Here is a 27,971-nt window from a genome sequence, read left to right as displayed (position 1 = left end):
CAACCTAGTGGAGAGATCCAGAAACCATCAATGAAACCCATGAATCAGTGAAGGACCGGGGGCGGGTCTAGGTCATGGGTACTACCTCTCTTATCTCTCCGGTACAACACCACTGTGTGAAAGGACTCGGGTCTTTGCCACCTTCCCGTCTGGCCCCCTCTGATTAGCCCATCCATTCTGGGTCCTGTCACTCCTGCCATCACCACACCCACCACATGCTTTCGCAAACACGGGACCTTGAGTACTTACCCCAAACCAGATGTTTTGGGTGAGAGGTGAGAACCGCAGCTGGCTCTGGGTAGAATTTCATCTGGCCTGTGGGGCAAAGTAGCAAGAAGTTGCAAAAACTTCCCACTTCACATTATGCTCTTGCACAAATGCGAGAGGCCCCCAAAAAGTGTGTCCTTTTCCCTTTGTCTTCTTTCACTCTGCTGCTGTTTCTAGGGAGTTGTTTTTCATCATTCCAGACCCCTGCCTGTCGGTTTCTGCATGTTCGTGTCTCCATGGCTTTTATTACATGGCTTTTATTACATGCCGAACTCTCAATGGGGGATGGTCTAGAAGAGGGATAGGTTATGACTTTTTGCATGGGTATTTCTCATCTCCTGTTTTTATCAGAAAGTTATTAAGTACTCTGATTTTTTTTTTTTTTTTTTTTAACTTGGTGGCTCCAGGCCTGCGTGTCTCAGAGTCTCCTCGCCTCCAGGCTTCCTGGGCCGGGTGCCCACACCCTTGCCCACCCACCCCCACTCACACCCTCCATATGCACCTCAATTCACAGCAGTGTGATTTCTGTCCCTAACACCCTGCTGAATCTGCTCTGTCATTTTCAGGCTTTAACCTGCCAGATCCAGGGGGCACCTGGGTGGCTCAGTCGGTTAAGCGTCCGACTTCAGCTCAGGTCATGATCTCACAGTTTGCGGGTTCGAGCCCCACATCGGGCTCTGTGCTGACAGCTCAGAGCCTGGAGCCTGCTTTGGATTCTGTGCCTCCCTCTCTGCCCCTCCCCTGCTCGCACTCTGTCCGTCTATCTCTCTGTCTGTCTCTCAAAATAAACAAACATTAAAAAAAAATACTTTTGGGGCACCTGGGTGGCTCAGTCAGTTAAGCGTCCGACGTCAGCTCAGGTCACGATCTCGCAGTCTGTGAGTTCGAGCCCCGCGTCAGGCTCTGGGCTGACGGCTCAGAGCCTGGAGCCTGCTTCCGATTCTGTGTCTCCCTCTCTCTCTGCCCCTCCCCTGTTCATGCTCTGTCTCTGTCTCAAAAATAAATAAACGTTAAAAAAAAATTAAAAAAAAAAACTTTTAAGCTGCCAGATCCAGGAGCCCCTTTGTAGCCTACATTTCCCTTATTCTCTATGGATCTCATTCTTGAAACTCTCTCTTGCAGGACTCCTTCACGGGTCCCCTTTCTTATCCTCCAGCTGAATTTCTCAGATTTTGTTCTTAGATACTTTTTCTTCTCATTCTTCATTGTCTGCTTGAGTTAATCCACCAGTTCACTCAAATTCAACTAAAACCAGGGACACCTGGGTGGTTCATTCGGTTGGGTGTCTGACTTCAGCTCAGGTCATGATCTTGTGGTCCATGGGTTTGAGCCCTGCTTCGGGCTCTTGTGCTGACAGCTCAGAGTCTGGAACCTGCTTCAGATTCCGTGTCTCCTCTCTCTGCCCATTCCCTGCTCACACTCTCTCTCTCTCTCTCAAAAATAAACAAACATTAAAAAAAATTTAATTCAGCTAAAACCAGCACCGTAGACGCCAGAATCCTGATTTCCATTGCTAACTTTGACATAACTCGTGAGCTTAGCCCAATTGCCAGAGAGCATCCAGACTTCTCACCATCTCAGATGCTCACTGCTGACATGGAAATTCTTTCCCGTGTTGTACAGGTTCTTCCCGGTGTATGATTTTTCTTTAAGTTTATTTTGATTTATTTTGAGGCAGAGAGAACAAGCAAGAGAGGGGCAGAGAGAGAGGGCAAGAGAGAGAATCCCAAGCTGGCTCCATGCTGTCAGCAAAGAAGCCCAACAAGGGGCTCCATCCCACGAACTGTGAGAACATGACCTGAGCCAAAATCCAGAGCTGGAGGCTTAACCAATCCACTGAGCCACCCAGGCACTCCCTGTGTATGATTTTTAAAACTTCACTTTGGCTGCCTGACTTATGGATAGATGCCAAACATCCTAATCTGACTGCTGGTGGGAGGTGCGGTGTTTTGACCTTGTCTCTTTATCGTTAAAGGATCTTTGGAATCAGTTTTCAAGAGGTGACCTACGTGACCCGAACTCTATTAGATCCTTATCTCTAAATGACAGTAGAGGACAAGATAAACTCAAAGGACGGGTCTTAAAAGCAAACAACGAGAAACCCTCATTTTTATTTTGCAGACAAAGGTTACAAGCTTGCTTTAAATACTATTGAAGCTCAAACCTTGAGAAATGCACAAGGCAGAAAGGAAAGTGAGATCTGTGTGACCAGAAAACTGTGAAAATTGCTTTCACTTGGGGATTATGGGCACAATGTCATTAACAGGAGTGCAAATGGCTTCCCTACTCTTTAGTATATATGTCATACTAGCTATTAAGAAAATCTTGTTCTGCTGAAGCTACGTTTTGAATATACCTGAAAGACTATAATATAATTATTAATAATACTAACAACAATGAACATTTATAGAGTGTTCATTATGTGCCAGGCTCTGTAATAACAGTTTGTCATGCTTACTCGATCCTCACAAAAAGTGTATTAGGTGGATTATTAGTACTATTTTATATACAAGAAAACTGAAGCTCTGAGAGGTTAAGAAATCTGCTCATATTCACCAAAAACACTATAATTTCTGTTCATCAGACCAACAACAAAAAAATACTTCGAAAATCTATGAACATTTTTTATTTGTTAATATTTATGCTTAGTTTTGTTTTTCTTTTAATTTTCTTAATGTTTTTATTTATATTTGAGAGAGAGAGAGAGACAGAGTGCAAGTGGGGGAGGGGCACAGAGCAAGAGGAAGACACAGAATCTGAAGCAGGCTCCAGGCTCTGAGCCATCAGCACAGAGTCCGATGTGGGGCTCGAACTTACGAACTGTGAGATCATGACCTGAGCTGAAGTCGGACACTTAATCAACTGAGCCACCCAGGTGCCCCTATACTCTTTTTTTTTTTTTTTTCACCAAATCATATAGTTGCGCGTATATTTGTGGAAGTGGAGAAGGAAGAAAAAGATCTATTAAATTCCATTTACTTTGAACAAACTAATCAATAGAAAATGTTCTGTGTATACATGATAAGGATAATTTAAAATGATTACATTTTAATGTTCAATTTAGTTTTCAAGGTAGGATTTTAAAAAATCTCAAAATAGATTGATGATTTTAATTAAATCATATCATATAATTTTAATTAGGTCCTAGAAAACTGGGTTATTAGGTACTTGAGAGTCATTATTCACTGAACTATATGTTAAATAACACCATGACCATGTCAATTACAAACAAAAGATACCTAAATATGACTACGTGTATGAACATATTTTATAAAGTAAGACTATTTTACTTATTTTTTATTGTGAAATATATCATATATACATAAAAGAGGGCATAACGTATTTATGTAGGAACTAAAGAATAACTCATTCAGTTGACAAATATATATGAGAAGCTTTTTATAAACTTCCAGATTCAGCCCCGGAATGTACAGAGCTTGGAAGTTGTCACTCACAAAACTTGCAGCAAGATAAAGCTGTTTTAGGAAGAGTTATCAGTGACTTTTCTTGGACCCATCGGAGAAATTGTTTGCAGGGCAAACAGTCACCCTGAAATCTGGAGTACAGCTAAATCCAGACAGTTGCAGTCACCATTTGCTTACCTGGCCCAAAAGTCCCAAGACCCATAAGAACACGTCAATGATAATTTCGATGAACTACTGAAGGCTGATTGTGGACTAGCGTGAGAGTGAAGAAGCCGTGGGAACTGCCATCTTAGGGGAGCCCCCAAACTTTTGCAGGCTTTACCTACAGTCACCCCAGCAGTCTTATGGCAAAGATCTGAGAAAGGTTCCCCAGTGGCTCCAGCAGCAGGGGAGGGGTAATAATTGTGACATACACCCAGAGCCTTTTCCATAGCCTCTCCAGGGAAAAATACGTCGACAGAACTTGATAAAAGCTGGAGGAAGAGTTAGCCTTCCTGTCTCACCTAAGGGAAAAAGGAATGTGCATAGTCAATAGGGGTCAGAAACAGATTGGGAATGCCATAATGGGGAAAGGAAGATGATCTGAGGGAAAATAAAACACTATTCCGCTGGAAAAATAACTGTGAAGGTCACAGCTCTATGACACAACCTCACTTAAAAGGCTTAGATTCAATTGGTGAACTTCATACTGCGGTCTTTCTCCAGTACCTATGCAACCACACCAACAAGCTTCCATATAATAAGAGCTGCAAGACGTCGACTTTCTCTGAGTAGAAGTACTCAGAGAAGACCAAAGGTAAGGAGGAGAGAAAACAAGGGTACTAGAGAAATTCAATGCCTCTAAGACCTTAAGTATAGCAATCATTTAACAAAGCCCAGCTCCTAGCCATATTAACATAAATGCTCATGCTATAGGTCTATTTATCCTAGTTTTTTTTTCCTTTTTCTTTTTTTAAAAAGAAAGAGCCTGAGTAGGGGAGAGGGACAGAGGGGAAGAGAGAGCATCTCAAGCAGGCTCTGATGCGGGGCTCTATCTCATGACTCTGATGCATGATTTTTCTGTTCAGAATATATTTTTCATACATTTTACCATGTCGTAATTATTCACTGAAAGTCAGACATGATGTATTGAGTAATGTGAAGTAAGGTAATCGAGCTCCTAGGTGGCTCAGTTGGTCAAACATCCGACTCTTGGTTTCGGCTCAAGTCATGATCTCAGAGTCATGAGATCAAGCCCCACATTGGGCTCTATGCTGAACATGGAGTCTGCTTGGGATAGTCTCTCCCTCTCTCTCTGACTCTCTCCCCCACTCACACATTCTCTCTCTCTCAAAATAAATAAACATTTTTTTAAAAAAACCAATCACTTAAAAAGAAGCAACTCTAAGAGGTAAGAAATTTAATGAAAAGGGCAGACAACATACAGGCAAAGATCTCAGAAACTCCAAGCAGGAATCAGAAGGAAATATTAGAAGTCAAAAACACTATAGAAGAAATGAAAAATGTCTTTGTTGGAATTATCAGTAGACTGGATGTGGCTGAGGAAAGAATCAGTGAACTTAAATAGATGCCAGTAGAAATTTTGCAAATAGACACAAAAAGGAAAAAAAAAATTAAAGACACAAAAATCCAAGAACTGTAGGATAATTATAAAAGGTATAATATATTCAAAATTGAAACACCAGGTAGAGAAGAAAGAGAGAAATGAGCAAAAGAAATATTTGCATGATGCTGAAAAGTTTTCACAATTAATAACAGACACCAAACTAGAGATCTGGGAAGTTCAGAGAACACCAAGCAGGATAAATACCAAAAGTTTCACCAAGGTATATCATATTTGAAGTTTCAAAACCAAAGAGAAAAACTTTAAAGAAGCAACATGAAAAAAAAATCCATCATTGGGCAGGAACAAGAATGAGAATCAGCTCATACTTCTCTTTGGAACCTATGCATATAACGAGAGAGTGGAATGAAATATTTAAAAGGTTGAAACCAAAACCCCACCAACCTAGAATTCAAAGTCTAGTAAACTTATCCTTAAAAATGAAGGAGACATAAAGACCTTCCCAGACAAACAAAATCTAAAGCAATTTATGATTTGCACACCTGTCCTAAAAGCAATGTTAAAAGAAATTCTTCAGAAACTAGTAAAACGATATAGGTCAGAAACTTAGATCTACAGAAAGAAATTGTCAGAGAAGGATTAAATGAAAGCAAAATATTTTTCTTACATTAATTGATCTTAAGGATAACTGTTTAAAGTAAAAATAGCAATACCGTATTAAGTGACTAGAGCCTATGGATAAGTGAAATGAACAGTCAAATCCATAGGGCATGGAAGGGAGGAATTGGAAACTCTATTGTAAGGTACTTGCACTATACAAAGCAGTATAGTGTTATTTAAAGATGAATTTGAATTAGTTAAAAAATGTGTATTGTAAATCTAGGGCAACCACTGGAAGAAAAAAATTCAAAGATGTATATTTGATGTGATAAGAGAAAAGCTCAAACAGAATCATATAAAATGTTCAATTAAACCAGAGAAGGCATGGGCGCCTGGGTGGCTCGGTCGGTTAAGCATCCGACTTCGGCTCAGGTCATGATCTCGTGGTTCGCGAGTTCGAGCCCTGCGTCAGGCTCTGTGCCGACAGCTCAGAGCCTGGAGCCTGCTTCTGATTCTGTGTCTCCCTCTCTCTCTGACCCTCCCCCGTTCATGTTCTGTCTCTCTCTGTCTCAAAAATAAACATTAAAAAAAAAAATTAAACCAGAGAAGGCAGAAAATAAATGAAAAAGAGAAAGGATAAAGACAACAAATAGAAAACAGTAAGAAATATGGTAGATATTAATCCAGCTGTATAATAAATTAAAAAATTTTCTTAAATGTTCTATTTATTTTTGAGACAGAGAGAGACAGAGCATGAGCGGGGGAGGGACAGAAAGAGAGGGAGACAGAATCCGAAGCAGGCTCCAATCCCCAAGCTGTCAGCACAAAGTCCGACGCGGGGCTCGAACTCAGGAACCAGGAGATCAGGCCCTCAGCCGGAGTCGGACGCTTAACCGAATGAGCCACCCAGGTGTCCCTGTATAATCAATTTAAATGTAAATGTCCTAACTATATCAATTAAAAGATAGATTCTCACAGTGGATATAAATAAAGAAAAAGCCCCAACTTTAAGTTATTTACAAGAAACCCACTTTAAGTATTAAGACTCAGATAGTTAAAAGAAATCGCTTGGAGAAAGTTACATCAAATTAACACTAAATGAAAACTGGAGTGGCCATATGAATTTAAGATAGAAAGCCTTCAGAACAAGGAAAACTATCAGGGATAAAAAGGGGCATTACATAATTATGAAAAGGGCCAGTTCTACAAGCAGACATGATCAAAATATTTTGTACTAAAGAAGGCAAAATATAACATATCAGAATTTGTGGGATACTACAAAAACATTGCTTAGAGGGAAATTTATAGCATCACATGCATCATATTAGAAAAAGAGGAAAGATTTAAAAGTAGTAACATAAGTTTCCATCTTAAGTAAAAAATAACAATTAAAGCAAGCAGAAAAAAATAATAAAAATTAGAGCAGATGTTAATGAAATTAAAAATACAAGGGGCGCCTGGGTGGCGCAGTCGGTTAAGCGTCCGACTTCAGCCAGGTCACGATCTTGCGGTCTGTGAGTTCGAGCCCCGCGTCGGGCTCTGGGCTGACGGCTCAGAGCCTGGAGCCTGTTTCCGATTCTGTGTCTCCCTCTCTCTCTGCCCCTCGCCCGTTCATGCTCTGTCTCTCTCTGTCCCAAAAATAAATAAAACGTTGAAAAAAAAAATTAAAAATACAAAACAACAGAGAAAATTAATTAAAATCAAAATCTGGTTCTTTGAAGAGACCAATAAAATAAATAAGCCTCTAGCTGGATTAGAAGGAAGGAAGGAAGGAAGGAAGGGAGGGAGGGAGGGAGAGAGGAAGGAAGGAAGGAAGGAAGGAAGGAAGGAAGGAAGGAAGGAAGGAAGGGGCAAGATACAAATTACCAGCATCAGGAATAAAAAGGGGTTAATCACTACTGATTCCCTGGACATTAGAAGAATAAAGGAATAAATACTATAAACCACTTGATGCTCAACTTTATATTGTAGATGAAATGAACCAATTTCTTGAAAAACTCAAAACTTAACGAAGAATATATAGTCTGAGTAACCAACCCACTAACTGTTAAAGAAACTGAATTAATAATTAGTAACTTTACAAAATTAAAGCATCGAGCCCAGATGGTTTCACTCATAAATTCTACAACACATTCAAGGTACAAATTATACCATCTCTCCACAATCTCTTCCAGAAAATGGGATAAAAGTAAAATCTTCCTAACTCTTACTAAGACACCAGCATTACCCTAATCTTAAACACAGGAAAAACATTACAAGAAAGAAAAACTACTGACTGATTTTTCTCATTAGCATAGAGTCAAAAACTCTCAACACAATTTAAGCAAATCAAACCCAACAATGTATAAAAACATACATCATAACCAAGTGGGGTTTATTCCAGATATATAAGGCTAGTTCAACATTTGAAAAGTCAGTGAATATAATCCACCATATCACAGGCTAAAGAAGTTAAGTATTATCATAGAAATTATAAAAAATGTGTAAAACAGCTTCATGAAAGTAGATGGGAGGGAGAGGTGTCGACCTGAATAACTCTAGAAATGAATGGAGTTAGTGTGAAGGCAAAAGGACTGTACTCTCACTGATAAAGTGACTTTCCATGGGAGTGTGGGTGAACAATCCCTACAGCACTCTATGTATATACTAGAACTGAATAATTAAGTAAATGGATGGTGGATGGTGGCAGCCGGGTTAAAGTACGTACACGTTCTTACTTCCTTATCTAGTTGGCTGAGAGGTTCTAGAAACAATATCCCAGTAGCAACAAGCGCACCTAACGCCCTCATCTCCGAGAACAACAACTGGAGATACTTGGGAAAATGGATTTGGGGGCTGGGGAAGGAAATATACAAGATGGGCCTGGAGCATCTTGCAGTGGCAAAAATAGACACTCCCCCCCCTTTAAAAAAAAAAAATAAACCAAAAACATTTATTTTGATGGGAGTAGGTCAGAAGGGCACAGGCCCCAACTGAAGAGCTCCCGATGGCCAAAGCTGTTAACAATTTGAAAATAAAGTATTAGTGGATTATAAGCCTAAGTATAAATTAAGTATTCATGAGCCCATACTGATATAAATGGATAAATAAATAGATTAGAGAGAAGAATCCCAAATAATTTATGTAGATGCCCCACCCCCAAGAGATGGCGAGTAACTCTGCTCTCCTTACGTGTGGGCTTCCCATAGCGACTTCTTTCCGAAGGGTACAGTATGGAATAGGGAGGGAATAACTTCACAGTGGGGAAACCTAAGAAACACTGTCCCAGCCAGGTGATCAAGGTTCACATCAACAGTGGTAAGTCAGATTGAGAGTATATACCCTTAATAAGCTGTGACAATGGTACTTTTCCTCTGTGGTCTTCCTCCCCACAATACATAACCCCAGTCTAATCATGGAAAAGAAAAAAATCTGACAGATGCCAATTAAGGAGCATTCTACAAAACATCTGACCAGGAAGTACTCCTCAAAACTGCTGAAGTCATCAAAAACAAAGAAGGTCTCGGGCGCCTGGGTGGCTCCGTCAGGTAAGCGTCGGACTTCAGCTCAGGTCATGATCTCATGGTTCATGGGTTCAAGTCCCACATCAGGCTCTGTGCTGACAGCTCGGAGCCTGGCTCTTGCTTCAGATTTTCTCTCTCTCTCTCTCTCTCTCTCTCTCTCAAAAATAAATAAAGTCTAAAAAAATATTTTAAAAAAGTCTATCATATGCTAGACACTTTTCCAGGTCCTCCAGACACATTGCATAACAAACCAACTTGGTGCCTGTCCTCACGGAACTTACTGTTCGATGGGGAACCAAACAAAAAGTCATGGGAAGAGAACCACTTTGGATGGTGTGATCAAGCATGACAGGGCATTTATTTTAGCTAGGATTATCAGGGAAGATTTCTTTGAGACCTGAAAGATGAGAATGAAATAGTTATGCAAAGAACAGGTGAAGAGGAGTCTCCATGTACAGGAAACAATATGAACAAAGTTCATAATATCGGGAGAGCCTTGAGGAATTGGAAGAATGGTCAGTGTCTTCACGTTGGGCTTTTGCAGAAGCCAGTCCTGAGCAAGTATTTGATTGCAGGTCCAAGGAAGGATTTGAGTGCCAGTAGTTGGTTCATTGAGGGGAGGTGGGATGTCCCAAGAGGCAATGGTAGGAGGGCGGGAAAGTGAAACAGGGAAGGTGTGATGTCAAGCAGGTTACTTTCATGGTCAACTAGGATTCGTTTGCACTGAGGAACCTCTAGGAGACAGTAGAGAACATGTGTCACGTATTCCACCTGTAGAAAGAAGCTGGGATTTTATCAACCAGTCCCAACAGGAATTGGGTGCAGTCTAGCCCTCCGGGGTGTTAACTCTGACACTGCCAGCCTGCCTTACAGTGGACCAGGCAGGGTCCAACCGCCAGCAAGAATGGGATTTCTATGCCACTCAGGGCCAGGCACAGACAAGGATCATAGCTGGAATCACTCAGGGATGGGGTTTTGTCAGGCAGGTATGGCGGTAGTAAAAAGAGACAAGGTAACTGAGCAAATGTAAAATGACATTATTCTGAGTGAATCATGGAATTGAACTTGACTAAGTTCAGGAAAGGTCCCCAAGAGGGACTAATGGATAGTAGAAAAAGCAGTGGGGTCCATGGGTTGGCATCTCGATGAAACCCCAAACCTGGTAACAGGGTTCTTGAGCAAGAGAGTTTCAACAATAGAGGTGGTGGCTGTGAGATGTTTATTGCATATTTTTTGCCATTTTAATAATTTAAAATACATGATTGAAGAGTGGAAGTAAATATTGTGTCATGGTTACCTAGTCATACTGGACTGTGCTCCCCCTCAGCAGTCATAAAACACTTCCCACTTTCACAGATGAAAATTGTGCCTTTATGGCCTAGCAAGTTAAATCTCTAAATGTTTACTTTGTGACTGTGCTTTTTCTTGTCTCTGAAATGCCAGCCATATTGATTCACCTGTAGGCGTGTGTGCAACAGCTTGCTTGTGTATACACACAGTATCTGGGCTAACACAGGTTACCAAAAGAGAAAGGAAAACCAGCAGACTCATGAGCCAGAGACCCAACTTTCCAGGTTCTTGAATCTTCTACCAGAGAGATACAGGTAGTCAAAATCGAGTATGGAGAATGAGAATTAGGGACTCACTAGAACTGGCGTAGTTAATGCTACCTCTTCATGTTTATATTGAAAAGCACTTGAACTCTGTCTACCAAAGTTCTTTTTTTTTTTTTAATTTTTTTTTAACGTTTATTTATTTTTGAGACAGAGAGAGACAGAGCATGAACAGGGGAGGGTCAGAGAGAGGGAGACACAGACTCTGAAACAGGCTCCAGGCTCTGAGCTGTCAGCACAGAGCCCGACGCGGGGCTCGAACTCACGGACCGCGAGATCATGACCTGAGCTGAAGTCGGACGCTTAACCGACTGAGCCACCCAGGCGCCCCATGTCTACCAAAGTTCTAAGTCAAGAAGTTTTAGTGTATCCTAGAAGCATAAATGATGGGAAAATACTTTTCCCTCCACTCAAATCCATTATATAAAATGCCAGATTTCACTTCAAAAAGACTAAGCAGATGTCATTTACATCATTGCTCCGAAGATTTAGAGATACCAGATCACTTACTTTTTGTATTTGCAAAGAATTTTTCAATAAAAACCACTGGCATACAAAACCAAGATTTTAATTTTTTTTTTTTCAACGTTTATTTATTTTTGGGACAGAGAGAGACAGAGCATGAACGGGGGAGGGGCAGAGAGAGAGGGAGACACAGAATCAGAAACAGGCTCCAGGCTCTGAGCCATCAGCCCAGAGCCTGACGCGGAGCTCGAACTCCCGGACCGCGAGATCGTGACCTGGCTGAAGTCGGACGCTCAACCGACTGCGCCACCCAGGCGCCCCAAAACCAAGATTTTAAAATGGCAACTCATGGGCACTTGGGCGGCTCGGTCGGTTAAGCGTCTGACTTCGGCTCAGGTCACGATCTCGCAGTTCATGGGCTGGAGCCCTACATCATGCTCTCTGCGGCCAGCACAGAGCCCTCTTCAGATTCTGTCTCCTTCTCTCTCTGCCCCTCTCCCACTCTCTCTCTCTCTCTCTCTCAAACATTTTGAAACATTTAAAACATTAAAATTAACACGTTAAGTCATTTTAAGAACCAAAATAACAGTACTTCACAAGCCTTTACTTCTTGTTTTTCAACTTACTTGAGGGTCAGAACTCATAACAGGAGTATATTAGCATAATGATATAAAAATGGGATATCCAGGTGGGGTGACAAAGAGAAGGTATTTTCCCACGTCATCTATTCCCTCATTGATGATCAATCACAGTTAAAAATTACAGTGGATATTTTATGTAACAGTGTTGCCTTAGAAAGTTGCTACCGCTCCTTCAGTTTTGTTTGGAACTAATGGAGCGTGTAGGAAATAGACTAAGGTCAAAGTGGAAATCTTTGTTCTAATCCCAGATGAACTCCTTATTAGTTAGATGACCTTCAGCAATTCACTTGATCTTTGTGTTTTCCATCTGATGAAATAGGATTGTAGGGGTCCTACCACATCTCAGAGTTCTCTAAGATTTAACTGAGAATTCATTTCTTTTTTTTTTACAAACACTCATTGATTGCCTAGGGGCACCTGGGTGGCTCAGTTGAGCATCTGACTTCAGCTCAGGTCATGATCTCACGGCTCCTGAGTTTGAGCCCTGCGTTGGGCTCTCTGCTGACGGCTCAGAGGCCAGAGCCTGCTTTGAATTCTGTGTTTCCCCCTCTCCCTGCCCCTCCCTGGCTCATGCTGTGTCCCTCGAAAATAAGTACACATTAAAAAAAAATTTTTTTAAGAAAAACGTTAAAAAAAAACCACTCGTTGAGTGCCTAGTATATGCTAGACTCAGATCCGAGGTGCATAATGAATAAAATGAATTCCTTGCTTTCATGGAGCTTACATTTCAATGGGGGAAGACAGGTGGTATGGGTGAGTAGAGTTGGAAGCAAAGTGTTCTCTTTTCCATAATGTGATCAGGGAGGTCCTGTCTGGAATTTTAATAGAGGCTTGAGTAAAGTGGGTTGTCAGGGCTTCCCTGGCTAAAAACACAGCAAGGATAAAGGCAGTGATGTTGGGAGGGCTTGGCCTGTCTCAGGAATGGCAGTCTGTGTGGCTGGAATAGAGTGAGCTGGTGGGATGTTACCTGAGGTCCAAGAGGTGGGGTTGTGAGGGGTCGATCATGTAAGGAAGGAGTCTGGCTCTCATCAGAAAGGAGATGAGAAGTCATCTCCTGGAGGGGTTTGAGCAGAAGAGGGACATAATCTGGCTACTGTGTGGAGAACAGAACAGATTACAACCAGTCCAGGGTGACAGAAGGCAGACCAGTTCAGGAGCAGTGCATTAAGGTGGACAAGGTAGGCTAGTTTAGACTACAGTGATAATGGTGTTAATGGTACCTGGTCAGAGTCTAGGTATATATATATATGTGTCAGAGTCAAGGTGATAATGGTGTTAATGGTACCTGGTCAGAGTCTAGGCATATATATATATATATATATATATATATATATACACACACACATTTTTAATGTTTTTATTTATTTTTGAGAGAGAGAGAGCGAGCGAGAGAGACAGCAGGGGAGGGGCAGTGAGAGAGGGAGACACAGAATCTGAAGCAGGCTTTAGGCTCTAAGCTGTCAGCACACAGCCTGACATGGGGCTTGAACCCGCGAACCACAAGATCATGACCTGAGGCAAAGTCGGATGCTTCACCAGCTGAGCCACCCAGGCGCCCCAGAGTGTAGGTATATTTTGAAGGAAGAGGCGACAGAATTTTCTGATGGATTGGATGTGAGGTGTGTGACAGAGGAGTGGAATAACAAAAGTTCTGGCCAGAACAAACACATCCAAGGTATTAATGACATAAGCAAGCTTGCTTTGGAGTTTAAAGAGCATTATATAAGGTGATATGAACTAGTTCATTTTGTCTCAGAGGCCAAATATTTGAGAGATTAAAATCTTATTCCATTCTACTACGACAGAAGGTATTTCATGTTTTTCACCAAATTTTAATTCTGTACAACTCCCTAGTCAGAGGTCCAGTTACAACAATGGTAGTTTTTAATCAGAAAAGGTTTTATTATAAGAAACAATGCCATCAGGTAAAAATGCAAAAAATTGTGCAATTATGGCAAAATGTTTAAAAATATCTACACATTTGCCCCCAAAGGACTACAGTACTTAACTACATACCTGAGCACTGAACATTGAATGCCATTTTAAATTGCTTCACGTCGGGAATCTGATTCCTTGCAGAGCACACCCTCTTTTCTTCATGCACCCATGAAATCAGCCTGATGCTTAAGCATCATCTTTGCAGGATAACAGAAAACAAAGATGGAAAATAAAGAATACGGTTCCTACTTTCCTATAACACAGTTACACCAAGTCCAGTTTCCAATGTGTAAAAAATACAGAGGAAAGTGCTACATACATTCTTCAAATGCAAAAACGAAGTTCAAGTGGGACTGGCATATGTTAGCCTAGATTTTAATTCTGTAGTCCCCATTGTGCCTTTTACTTTTATTCTCATCATCCTATGCAAATGTACCTTAAATATCTAAACACATACCCACACAAATTACTAATCTTAGTTTTCTAGGACCTCTTCTGAAATCATTTTAAAAGTGGCAAAATATCCCAGTTATATAATTTAAACAAATAGTTCTTCGTACAAAATTCAATATATATTCTACTCCTGTAGCAAATTCTAAGCCTTGGCTTTGACACACTATACTTAGATCACACCCCCGATATAAATTGTTATAGCAAAGGATCGACTGTTGTGCAGATGAACGGAATAAACCTACTGCAGAATTGACCACAGTATATTGTACCCCTATATGTCACACAGCACGTGTAAATTGCTAACTCACTGTTCTATGTCATGTTTTCAAGTAACACATTGTTCTAAATAAATACAGAAGATTGTCAAGAAGCGGCAGGAAATCTTAAGGTATTCAACAAAGCTTCCAAAAATAAATTACATGAACATCTCTTGCAAAAGTTAGGGATTTTCGTTTTGTCCTCCCGTCTGCGATGCAACACTGTAAAGATGCTTCAAAACACTCACAGCAAAAGCCCCCAAACAGCATGAAGATAAAGGAAAACAGAAGAAAAACTAGAGAGAGAAAAAAACAAGTGGTTGACAAAGTTTATAAAGAGATTATAGACATACTATCAAGGCCAATAAGAAACCACATATCCAACTTCCCCAAGACTTGATTTTAAAATGTTAATTCTATAAATGCTGTCCACTTTAAATTCTGCTTCAGAAAACGTTCCTTACTTGCAGAGGTCAAGGACAAGCCGTTTGGAAAGTTTCTGAAAAACGAGGTATGTGAGGCAAAGAGGCAATGTTTCAAATTTGTTTCACAGTATCACATGACAATTTGTGCAAGAGTTTCTAATACAAACCATGCCAGTTTGTTTTCCTTAAGAGAATCAAAATATTCTACTTGAGGACAGACTCCGGGCTATCCATCTACTTTTTATCAATTATTCTAGGCATAGTAAAAAACAAGTCACTGATCCAAATATCCACCTTAGGTATGACCAATGAGTTGGTTTGTCCTTTATGTTAATAACTAACTGACTGTTAGAAATTCATCCGTTCAATATGAAAAGAGATTTAGTACCTATAATGCTATGGTTCTACTCACTCACCCTTTTCCTTCTCAGTCACCTTCAGCTAGAACAAAGTTTGCAATGTAAAAATATACATTACTATTAAGTGCAAAAATGAAAAAAAAAAAAGTGAGGTTTTAATGGTCATATGTAACTTAAAAGCCATTAAATTAGACCACCGAAGGAGTTCCATGTTTCTGGAAAACAAAAATGTAAAAGCAGGTGTAAAACTTCACATTATGCTCTGTGCAGAAGAGAAATAAGTTCACTTTCACTGTACCGATAATGAAGGGACAGGTGGAGGATGGAAAAGGAGGTCAGGCAACAGAATGGCCCGTGTTAGTGCAAACTGAGAGTAATGTTCTCACTATTCTGAGTCCAGTTAGATATCTTACTGTCATGTAGGCAGAGAATCCTGTGAAATCACAAGAGTTCAACAGGTAAAGTACGATGCCACAAAACTAACAGGCCAATTTGAAAGGTAAGCATAGGCTCAGACAATTTAAACCTATCTAGGTATACACATGAATTCACTTACACCAGCACCAGCCACCTGTGAATTTAAGCCCTTTTCGGGATTTGTAAATAATGAGACAGTGTGAGCACACGAAAAAGTTATCAACAAAAAAACTACTAAAAACTTAGCTTAACTTAAACTTCCGTGGGAAATAGGAAACAATCAGACCAAAAGCTCTAAGACGTATTTGTTTTCCTTCAGCCTACTCTAATAACATATTTAAATCTCAGTACACTTGAAAACAGTACACAAATGTGTGTGTGTGTATGTATATACATATATATATATATACATACTAAGAATGAGGGTCTAAGTTAGTGCTTCTCTGTGTTGGAGAGGTCACAGCTAAAGTCCTAGTGATATTGCCTCAAATTTTTACCCGTATTTAAAATAAAAAGTCACATCAAACTAGTTTGGATGTCTCTGACCAATAATACCCTAACTGCTCTTAAAAGAGTGCATAGTTGTTGATTCATCTGGTATCTCAGTGACGAATTATCACAAAATTCTAGAATGAAAAGGATTACTTTTATACCAGAAAAAAAAAAATTGCTGATAATTGCACTTTGTTACCTTTTGCTTAATGAAATGAAAACATCACAAGGATGAAAAGAAATCCCTCCTACACCATAATCTTTAAGAGCACCCATTGCCATATATAAACTCTCTCAGCTTCTTAAATACTGACAGCACTTCTTGTATCATTGTTTCCCCAAGCCCAAGATGCCAGTGAGCTCACTAAGGCCTGCTACTCATTAAAGTACTTTCTGAAGACACTGAGGATAGAGTTTAGCAACAGCACATTCAAAATGCCGGCCAAGGTCCCAGAGCCGATCTGGGGTCTCGTACACTTTCATCCACTGGTCAGTGACGTCGTCATATTGGTAAAGGGAATTTTTCCTGCTGGTTCTGAAGACATGTTCTTCAACGGTCACTTGGGTAGCTCGAACAAATAAATGGAGTTTATTCTGGAAAAGTACCAGTTTAAGGTACGGGTTTATGGACTCATCACATGGAAAGTCCTTCTTCCGAGTCCATTTATTGAGCTCAATATCATAGGCTTCTACAGTGAACATACGTTGATGATTTCCACAGGTTCCAGCTATGTAGTAGATAGAGTCCTTGTATACAGCTGCTAAGCCCTGGATTCTAGGCACAGTCATGGGGGTTAAAAAACCCCAGTAGTCTTTTTGAGGCTCATAGAAGAGGAAAAATTCTCCTAAAAAAAACAGAAAGAAAAACAAGAATATATATATATATATATATATATATATATATATATATATATATATATTTACATGTGTCTTTTTGGTTATATGTTGAAGAGCCTAATTTTCTAAATATTTCACTTTCTAAAAGATTTCTTGTATAATTTCCAGAGATACATTATATAGTATAAAATAGTTTAAAATGTCTTCATTCCATGGCAGAACATAACACGTAATATTATAGTCAACCTGAATTGGGGAGGGGTTCGAAATAGGGAGGGAGAAGGAGTTACTTTGACTTGAAGACAGAATAAGAATTGAGAGCTTGGCTCCATTTATTCTACCCAATGGTATATTTCAGAAAATTTATTTTAAGCCAGCTCTAAAAAAGCATAATTACTAATGGTTAGCCAGTACGATCAGAGTATGTATACAGCTTCATCATGAACAAACCACTATAAATTTATATGCTAATTATTTAATTAGAAGGCAGCACACGGAATTGTTCAGATGTGTGTCTGCAGGCCACGGATATGTTTACTTTAGCACTGCCGTAATGCAAAGACAAATACTTAAGAGAAAAAAACATGGCTTTAACAGGATAGAAAACATACATTTCATGGAGCTGAATTTGGGTCACTTTTAATTCTATTTTGATGACAAAAGGGTGTGCGGAGACAGACTGCCAATATAAAAATGTCCGCATGAATTTAACTAGCGAAGATTTACAAGAGTTTGGCTAACTATAACATTTGTATAAAATCCTTGATTTAAAAATCTGGACCCTTTATGAACAGATTATATGATACTCCAATAGCCACACATAGTACAGCGTAAGCTTCTGACTATTTATGTCAACTTTATTTATATAAAGAGGCTTTGTTTAGATTAGAAATACCTACTTCTAAATTGAGCTTCCCCTTGAAAACTGAACTAGATTTACTCTTATCTACAGATTTAACGGACTACTCAGTAGTAGTGACACTATAATTTCCATTTTTCTTAGAGGAGCTTCTTAAACTACCACCTTTTGGTTGCACATCACCTACCCTCACTGACTTTTAACAGAATTCTTTTTTAATTTTTTTCTTTTTTTCATGTTTATTTATTTTTGAGACAGAGAGAGACAGAGCATGAACGGGGGAGGGTCAGAGAGAGGGAGACACAAAATCCCAAACAGGCTCCAGCCTCTGAGCTGTCAGCACACAGCCCGACGCGGGGCTCGAACCCACGGACCGGGAGATCGTGACCTGAGCCGAAGTCGGACACTTAACCGAATGAGCCACCCAGGCGCCCCTTAACAGGATTCTTAATAAAGACAATAGAAATGAAAACTTTCTGGGGCGCCTGGGTGGCTCAGTCAGTAAAGCCTCTGACTTTGGCTCAGGTCATGACCTCATGATCTCCCTCTCAGCCCAGAGCCCCTTCAGATCCTCTCTCTGCCCCACCCTTGCTCATACTCTCTCTCTCAAAAATAAATAAACATGTTTAAAAAAAGAAAAAGAAATTAAAACTAATGTGTACTACCTCTCTCCAATTTTTTTTTTTTTTTTTTTTTTTTTGAGAGAGAGAGAGACAGCATGAGAAGGGGAGGGCCAGAGAGAGAGGGAGAGATAGAATCCCAAGCAGGCTCCGGGCTGTCAGCAAAAGCCTGATGCAGGGCTCAAACTCATGAACCGTGAGATTGTGACCTGAGCCAAAATCAGAGTCAGATGCCTAACTACTGAGCCACCCAGACACCCCCTACAAATTTCTTATAAAAAGGAAAGATGACAAACAAAGTAAATTTTAAAATCTAAAGTCCTCTTTAAAAGCTTAACCAGTGAAAGGCAATTAAGAAAACTTTTAGAGTCTCAGATTCCTCTTACATAAAACATAATCTCAGCTTAAACAATGTTCATTCCAGCCCTGAAAATGCTATTAATTCATTGTTACTTTGCTTTAGTATTTACATTAATACATAACCTTTACCTCACAACTGGGAATCTCTTAATTAATTATATCTCTACCAACTAACTGGTTAGCCAGCAAGACCAAAATATATGTAGAGAAATCATCATATTGGAGGATATAACCTATGCAACCATAATGGACAGGTTATGTATCCATTCTTATATTCCATTATTCAGCAAGACCAATAAACCTATCCATGCCCATGTTCCTATTTAACTAAAATAAGATACTAGTTAGTTAATACTCCTTTTGGAGAATTAAAATGATATTGAAGTTTAAACAAATGGGTTCAGGCATTTTGTGTCAAATAAGGATGACAAGCAAAGAATATATTTTTTTAATGGTGTAACAGCGAAAAAAATCTTATGTATCTATACAGAATCATCCCTTTTTTCTTATTTTATTAAAGTAATAGTGTGAGGAAAACATGTATAAGCAATTAAGAAACACAGGAAGAGGAATAAAGATGTTGATTGTATCATCATCGCATTCAACATCCAAGCGACTAAAATGTCTACAAAACCAAACACAGGGAAAACATTATTTATCACCAATTAGAACCTTCGATAAATTATCTTATTTCTACTCGGTCATTCTTTCTACTACTGCTGCTACATCATCTTTACCAGAGTCCTAGCCTTCAGTAGTTCAAACAAAAAAAAATGTTTAAAGCTAAGTAGATTTGATAGTCCCTCTTCATCCGTAATAGCAAACGCAAGAAAAAGTGGCATCCCAAGTTTTTCAGTGAAAAAGCTTAAAAACTTATTTTGAAAGGTATCACACACTGCGGTGAAATTAAAATCTAAAGACTGCAATTTCAAACTCTTTATAATTCTGTTTCATGACCTTGGCAATCCTAAGGTTGATCACAAAGTTCTTTGTTCTTTTTTCTCTTTCAAACTAATCCACTAAGTTCCATAAAAAGTAGTTGCTACATCTCTTGATTATGTATTATGGAAGAGTAAAAAGACATGTATCAGACTTGCTCTCTTAAAGTCTTAAAAACGGCTCTGAAATAGTTTTCTCCAGAAGGCCAAACTAATACTTATCAGATTATGTTTTGAAAAATACTTATTCTACGTGATGTCAAAACACAGTTAGAACATAAAAACTTACAGGCTCATTTAAAGATGCCTGCCTTTGTGGATTCACAAGCTGATGGTCTTTAAACATCCTTTCTAGAATAGACTGTTCCCACCAACAGATTATGGTAAGAAAGCCAGAGGAAGTCCCCAGTGAACAAGAACAAGCACCTGTTTTAATAGAAGTAGGTTATTCTGCTACCCTCTCATGGAGAATAAACCACTCAGGCACCTACCCTGTAAGACATAGATCTTCTCTTTGTACTCCACAGCATTATGAAACTCCATGGCAACAGGCATCGCACAAACGCTGGTCCAACAATTCTCTCTGCTATCGTAGCACTCCACGGATTTTAGTGAGTTTCTCCCATCACCTTCGTAAACACGACCTCCAATCGCATACATCTTACCACAGCAATACACCAGTTTGCAGCCTATTCTCGCTCGCAGCAGGGGGGGCTTGGAGAGCCACCTGTTGGTGGAATGGTCATACATCCAGAAATCATTTTCTGCCTTATGGTCGATGGAGACCTCGCTGCTGCTCGGCCTGTACCCTCCTGCAATGTAAATGTCATTGTCTGGTGATACGAGAATCCCCACTTCTCTTAGATCATTTGGTGGTTTGCATAGTTTAAACACTCTTCCTGTGACTGTATCTAGACAAGGCACTGTTTGCTTCTTTCCTGAGTGTTTGTGGGCAGCATCAAAACATATGATCATTTCGGAGGCAGTCATTCCAAGTCTCTGTGTGCAGCCATTGGTACTGGATGGGCCCTTTTCTACATAGCTTTTGGCTATAGCCTGTGCAAACTGAGGTGGAATTTTCTCTATAAAGGCATCCTCCATCAGAGGAAAACGTATGCATTTGGCAAAAATTTCTGGAAGGTGCCCTTCTCTTTCATCCTGTTCATGTTCAAACCACCTTACGATGCTTTCATAAACATGCTCTTCTCGGTCTACGTTTAAATCATCACTGTCTAATATACTTATCAGTTGGTCTTTCGTCAGCTGGAGAAACTCTTGTTCTTTGGTGACACACAGAAACTTCTTACGAATGTATTCTTTTGATCGATCTCCGAGTTCCTGATGACCATAATGATCAGCAAAGATGAAGACCCCAATAGAATTCTGCGGGTCCAAATGACTGATCATATACTTAGCACATTGGTCTTGGATGGAAGGAATCTGAAAGATGCTAGCTGCAGTGAACAAGGCTTGAACATTGGCCTCTGTCAGAACAACTCTGGAGGTGTAGGCATAGTTCAACACTAAATCCATGGATTCAGCTTCAACACCAACTATTCGAACTTCTTTTTGAGTACTTTCTGTAAGGCCGCTAGTGAACATGGATCTAGGAAGGAAAGAGTGGTTAATAGTATATCTGCACTCCATATAAAAAATTATGGTGGCAGGGGCGCCTGGGTGGCGCAGTCGGTTAGGCGTCCGACTTCAGCCAGGTCACGATCTCGCAGTCCGGGAGTTCGAGCCCCGCGTCGGGCTCTGGGCTGATGGCTCAGAGCCTGGAGCCTGTTTCCGATTCTGTGTCTCCCTCTCTCTCTGCCCCTCCCCCGTTCATGCTCTGTCTCTCTCTGTCCCAAAAAAATAAATAAATAAACGTTGGAAAAAAAAATTATGGTGGCAAATTTTTGGAGGTATACAGTTACCACAGAGATAACCTTTGTAACGGAAAAAAATTTCCTAATGTGTTTCCTGATATTCTGAATGGGGGTAAAAGTTGATCATCTAGCATAAGCATTTAGCCTGCTTAATCTCGAAAATCCTACTCTGAGGGCCAGTCCCCTTTATGCCAACTCTGAGAAAAAGAATATACCTAAATAAAGCACACCGAAAGATGCCATGAAATATTCCAGGACACCTTACTTTCCTTGGAGTCCCTATCCAACCTTCTTATCAGTTGCCTTAAGGACTTGAGATCTTAACTCACCAGACCAGTAAGAAAATTTAAGAATGCATGGAGGGTGTCAATGTAAGACACTGGCATATATAGACTGATTAAACTTTTCATGTCTCAATGGAAATATACAAGGCAACTTGTCCCCAAAATAGATCTTTAAAAATTTCATCTCAGAAAAACAGGATGTTCTTCAGAAGTTCATATTCTCTACCTATTCCCTTTATCTTTTGAATGCTTCCTTCATCATTATAAGGAATATAAAGAACATCACTTCACTTTTCCTTCGACAGTGTGAAAACCTTTGCTTAAAGAAATATACTCAGTTTTCTCAAAGGTACCATATTTTACCCAGGTATATCTGAATATAAATAGATTATAGTAGGCTCAATATAATGTGTACTTTTTTTTTTAACGTTTATTTATTTTTGAGACAGAGAGAGACAGAGCATGAGCAGGGGAGGGGCAGAGAGAGAGGGAGATACAGAATCTGAAACAGGCTCCAGGCTCTGAGCTGTCAGCACAGAGCCTGACACAGGGCTCGAACTCATGGACTGTGAAATCATGACCTGAGCCGAAGTCGGACGCTTAACCGACTGAGTCACCCAGTGCCCCATGATACGTACTTCTAAAGAGAGTTTAAGAATTAATTCTTTGGAGATGACGGTTTTGAAAATCCCAAGCTTTTGCCTTTGAAAGCAGACTTTCTTATTTACTTACTTCCCTATTTATTTATTTATTTATTTATTTATTTATTTATTTATTGTAAATATCTGCATTTGTGGGCTCTTCTTGGCCAAAATATTAAGTAGCCAAAAGTCTGACTCTGTATTTAAGTGTTATTAGTCGTATATACACATCATTTGCCTTTTTTTCCCCTCCCTTAAGGCTTCTTCCTGGACTGCTGTTAAAATTAAATACAAAAATCAAATCAAGGTTCTTTGAAAAAGATTTTAAGAAAAGGGCTGTTTGCCCTTGGGTGCTTAATAGATGTCTATTGAAGAAATCAACCTAACATTTGTGATAAAGTTGTTGATACAGTTCTAGGCCCTTCTCATTTTACAATGCTAGGTTGTAAAAAAAATATCCTTAACTAGTTAATTTTAAGATACAATGAGAAACCCTGGGTATATACCTGGGTACAAGGACCCAGCTTGCTGCCTGGGTTCACCACCTCTGAGTCCTATTTTGGCTTCTACAATGTAAATCTTAAGTTTAAGATCAAATGGGCTTTTTTTCATGAGTGAAAACTAGATGTCCCAGTATAGGAGCTGGTTTTCCAGTTCAGGTGCTGAAACACCCAGCTATACAGCTCCCAATTAAAAAGAAAAATAAAGCCTTTCATTAGGCAAAGATTAACTCCCAAAGGAGAACATTACCACATACCCCTTTATCATGGGAACTCTGCTGACTTGAATAGGCTGGCCTCACACACAGGAGCAGTGTGATACCTGATGGGTTCTCTGTTCTACTAGGTTCTTTCTGGAAATGCCACATAAAGATGGAGCATTTCCTCACACAAAATCCTGAGCAGCAGAAAGTTTCTAATGATCATGCAAATTTTAATTCTGACAGGTCACTGGGATCGTGACACAACCATGCCAGATTTCAAGCTATTCTTATTTTTCCACCAGTGATGCAAGACTTAGAAACTATTAAGTATGTCTTCCTCGATTTCACATAAGGAGCAGCACCAGTGCCAAGAAATTTCTGTACAAATAGCTCTTGCAAGAGATAAGAACCTAATCCTTGAGTTTTCTAGCCAAATACCTTCATCTGAATTCACCTCTCTTATGCTTAGAAACTTTTCCAAGCATTTCCTTAATTTCTTATAATTAAGAAAATCTACTATAGCATATTTCTTTTAAGGTGATTAGTCCAAGTCTTCAGAACTAATTTTAATTAAGTATAAAATTTAAATGATACAAGCCAGAGTATAAAATTTCAGTATCAAATATAGACATTTTCACTTTCAAGTTTCAATTTTTTTTTAACTATTCAAATTTAACATACAATAGAAATTTCTGAAAGGCAACTTCAAAGAGGACCCACTCCTGTTTGTTAAAAGTCATGATAGTGACTAAGAAGCTTGGCTCTAGAATCAAATCCAGCCTCTGCCACTTAGTAGCTAGATGACTTAGGCAGTTCATTTAACCTCCCCGAATCTCAGTTTTTCACATTTAAAATGGAAATAACTGTACAGAGACGGGACTGTAAAGACATAAAAAACAATGTAGGTAAAGTAAGCTTAGCCCAGAATTTGATCAGTAGTAACCGGGACATATATTTAAATCCATGGATGAACTAACCATGTCTAACGGAGAGTCCGGACAAGCAAATCTCCCCAGGCAGTTTCCATTACCAGGCCCAACTTCCTACCTTCTGTGCATATCAGTTTCTTCTTTTTTCCTTCCAGCTCACTGCCTCATGATGGTTAATACTTAACAGTCCAATGACCTATCCCTAGGCAAGTCTTAATGGTTACATCATAAGCATCAGGCTATGAAGCGACTATATTTAACCCAGTATTCTGAGAAAGAGGAACCAGAAACTACGGTCTGGAACGCTACACTGAAAAGCACCCTGAAAAAGAAAAACAGCACTTTTAGACCGTAGTTGAGAAAATTAGTCCACTGTCTTTCAGACACTATCAGTGAACACTGAAAGGCTTAAAAAAATGAGCACTTGAAACCAAGGAAGTTAAACTCAAGCAGGAAACTGTATCAGTGATCTTGTCTTAAAGTAGGAAATTCTTTGTTAGATCCAGGTTTTAAAACTGTACTGCTGTAACTTTTTGATACCCAAAGAAGAATGCAATGAAAATGAAAACTTCACTTAAAAACACTTCTGGAAATCTTGGAAACGATCGTGAGTCTGGAGCCTAAGATAACGCAGAAACTGTATTTCATTCATTTTATTTCATTGCTTTGACCCCTGTGGCGTTAAAACAAACTACCGAGTGGTAATTTGTTTCCCAAGTTACGTGCTAGTAAGTTTTAAATTCTAAGAGTTACAGGCACTGGAGAAATATGTGTCGTGGTTGGAGTTTTGGAACAAATACTAGATCAGCACTGTCCACCCAAACTTTTATCTGGGTTATACAACTGGCAGCTCCTACCTCCACGTGGCTACTGAGCACTTGAAATGTGGTTAGTTTGCCTGAGGCACTGAGTTTTTTATTTTATTTAATTTAAAACAATGACGTTTAAAGAGCTGCATGTGGCCTGTGGCGGCCATGCTGAGCCGCCCAATTCTAGATTTTGTAGTTATTTGCCAGAAACAAACAAAAATATATTCACTCACTTAAAAACCAACCACCTGAATTCTAGAAGAACCCATCAAGTCAAAAACAAGGGCTTAATAAAATAGGGCCTGTTACTTATTTTAAGGAAACAAACTCCGCGGGTTTCATTTCATCGTCTCACCTCCGTTTTATAATCAAGTGGGCAATACTGAGGGACAAAGGGAACTCCGTGCGGACATCGACAGAAGTTTCTACCATCATCATACCTGAAGTAAGGGCTGATTGCAGCAAGAACGTTTCTATGACAGGAAAATGTTTTCCCGTGATCCACTTCCACTACAATGTCTGTCAACTGTCCTTCATCGTACATTGTTTTGAGTTGCTTAAGAATACTGCACGCATGGAAGGGGTCCATGGCATCATTGGCTGTGTCTGAAGATGGAATCCCATTCGGTGTTGGGGAAGACTTACTTAAATCTAGGAGAAAAATCGTACAACCACAAGAAGTTCCGAGCCAGTTACGGCGTTCACGTTCCCCCCGCCCCTAGAAAAATACATATTATGTGTAGAGACATACACCATCAAAAGGGACCGCGGGGTAGGATCTGGGAGAGACAGAGAGGACTGCGATGCAAGTTCAAGCACCAGCCTGTTCCTCCGGGAGCCCGGCGAGCCCGAAGCCCCGTGCTCGCCGAGGGACTGTGCCGGCAGAACAGTCTCGGCGTCTGCGGCGACTCCGCCGAGAGCCAGAACGTCCCAGCCGAGAGCGGAGGGCAGCAGCCTCACGAGGGAAGCTCGATGGATGGAGGCCGCCAGTGCCCCCTCAACCGCCTGATGAACGCGTCGGGGTGGCGGCGGGTACCCGGCCTCCCCATCGCTGCCTAGCCGGACCGCCCACCGCCCTCCACGCCATCCATCCTCCCTCCCCTCATCCCTCTCCACCTCCCCATCCTTCTCTCCGGCTCCTCGTCGCCACCTCCTCAGCTCGCAGTCTAAGCCTGGACCCTGGCCCACCTCCCCCCTAACACACCTCCCTAGCCACCACACGACCCACCTGCCGACGCGGCCATTTCTCTACGGGGCCCGGCTCCAGCTATTTAAAGAGGAAATGTCATTTCGCTTCTCTCGCTCCCGGGTTCCGGCTCTTCTTAGCTTCACCTGGCCAATGGGGTGGCCTATGCATCCGGCTCCGCCCCCAGCCTCCGAGTTCCATGCTCCGATTGGCCATGAAGTGCGCAAGGCGCTTCGGGGAATGTAGTTTTATTGCCCCCGCTCCCGCGTGGTCCGAGTAGGGCGGAGGCTCAGGCCGGTGATTCCTATTGGCTGGTTCTGGCGGAGGTGGAGAGCTGGGAACTCGCCAGCCTGTGTCTGTGGGGCGTGCAGAGCCTGCCGGGAGAGGTAGTCTTCTGGCTGAGGAGAGCTGTCATTCTGAGGGGCTGGGGTAAGGAAAGCTCTTGAAGTGCAAATTTCCCCCATTTTAGGCCCCTCTCGAGGCCCCGGCTCTTTTTTTTTTTTTTTCACCTTTTTTCTTCATTCCCTAAACCTCTCGCCAGTGACTAGCTTCCGGTCTGAGAGCGGGCTCTGCCTGAGGGCTGTGAAACCAGAAAAATTTGGAAATGGACAAGAGGGCTGTTGTCCAAAAATGCGAAGGAAATCTGACACTCCACCCTGAAGTAAAATATCAGGAGGCCCCAAAGCAAGCCATCTCTGATGAGTCACCTGTGACACCCAATTGAAATAGCATCGCCTTGGCCGAGTGCTCTGGTTTCTACAGATTAATTGGTCTGGTTACAACGGCTGCTCAGGATCTTTAACTCCCACTCATGCCTTGCTTTTCTCCAACACCCAGAGAACACCTGTTCCACTTTTAAGAGGGCGTGAACAGTCTAGAGGGATTCAGGATGCTTTCCTTTTTGCTCCTGGGAAATGGAGAAGTTAAGATACTGAATGGTCTGAGATTTCCTTTGAAGAAATATTGGAGGGTGCCCTGAGCCTGAGCCAGGGATCATTACTGAAGCCCTGGCTCTTTCCTTACTAAATATGTGAACTTAGATAAGACCTTTTAAATCTGGGGCACTTAGCTATTCACCTGTACCATGTGAATTACAATTACTATTCCATCTACCCCATAGCCTACAGGCCTTTGGAAAGAAAGCAGAAATTTTACAGTTGACACGTTTTGATTTACTTGTCTTGTGTTTCTAGCGTCTAACAGGGTGCCTGGCACATGATAGACTCTTAATGTTTTAAAAACAAATGTAAGGCACAGGTGACCTCACATTGGAAATGCTATTTGTAGACCTTTGAAACATAAGGAAGTATCATGAGTGAATGGGAAGGAATTCTTAGTAGAGATATAGATATTCTGTGTGCATAGCTTTTCTAACACTGAAAAGATCAGAGAGTTGAGCTTCTTGATAAAGGATTTGGAACTTAAGTTGTGACTGAGAAAGAAAGAGAATGATGAAAAACAATCCAGTTCTAGCTCTGCTGAAAAATGTAGAGCTCGAAATAGTATAATCCCATG

At 40.6% G+C, this 27,971-nt stretch overlaps 1 protein-coding gene across 2 annotated transcripts; it reads right to left on the bottom strand.

The window, feature by feature from the left end:
* KBTBD8 (kelch repeat and BTB domain containing 8) lies at nucleotides 1–26,580 on the bottom strand. 2 transcript variants are annotated; one of them, XM_047096009.1, is made up of 4 exons: nucleotides 26,499–26,580; nucleotides 25,711–25,921; nucleotides 20,525–21,639; nucleotides 1–315 (listed from the first exon to the last, which is right to left on the bottom strand). In XM_047096009.1, exons 1-4 carry the CDS (start codon nucleotides 26,512–26,514, stop codon nucleotides 200–202), a joined length of 1,458 nt encoding a protein of 485 aa, XP_046951965.1. In that variant the 5' UTR covers nucleotides 26,515–26,580; the 3' UTR covers nucleotides 1–199. The 2 variants fall into 2 exon arrangements, with proteins under 2 accessions (XP_046951965.1, XP_046951964.1); XM_047096008.1 differs by lacking the exon at nucleotides 1–315 and adding an exon at nucleotides 13,960–17,264.
* Between the last annotated feature and the right edge of the window lie 1,391 nt (nucleotides 26,581–27,971).

This window comes from Lynx rufus, unplaced genomic scaffold (assembly GCF_022079265.1).
Source record: "Lynx rufus isolate CCGP_SWC_20201006 ecotype Redwood Valley unplaced genomic scaffold, mLynRuf1.p SCAF_4, whole genome shotgun sequence".
Lineage (NCBI taxonomy): Eukaryota > Metazoa > Chordata > Mammalia > Carnivora > Felidae > Lynx > Lynx rufus.
The sequence above is the reverse complement of the archived record's forward strand: the minus strand, read 5'-3'. Positions and strand labels throughout refer to the sequence as shown.

Excerpts from the sequence above, each read along its gene's own strand:
- KBTBD8 (XM_047096008.1), bottom strand. Across the intron at positions 21,640-25,710 it reads GCAATCAGCCCTTACTTCAG|ATCCATGTTCACTAGCGGCC; the intron begins GTATGATGATGG and ends TTTCCTTCCTAG. Across the intron at positions 17,265-20,524 it reads GAAGATCTATGTCTTACAGG|GAGAATTTTTCCTCTTCTAT; the intron begins GTAGGTGCCTGA and ends TGTTTTTTTTAG.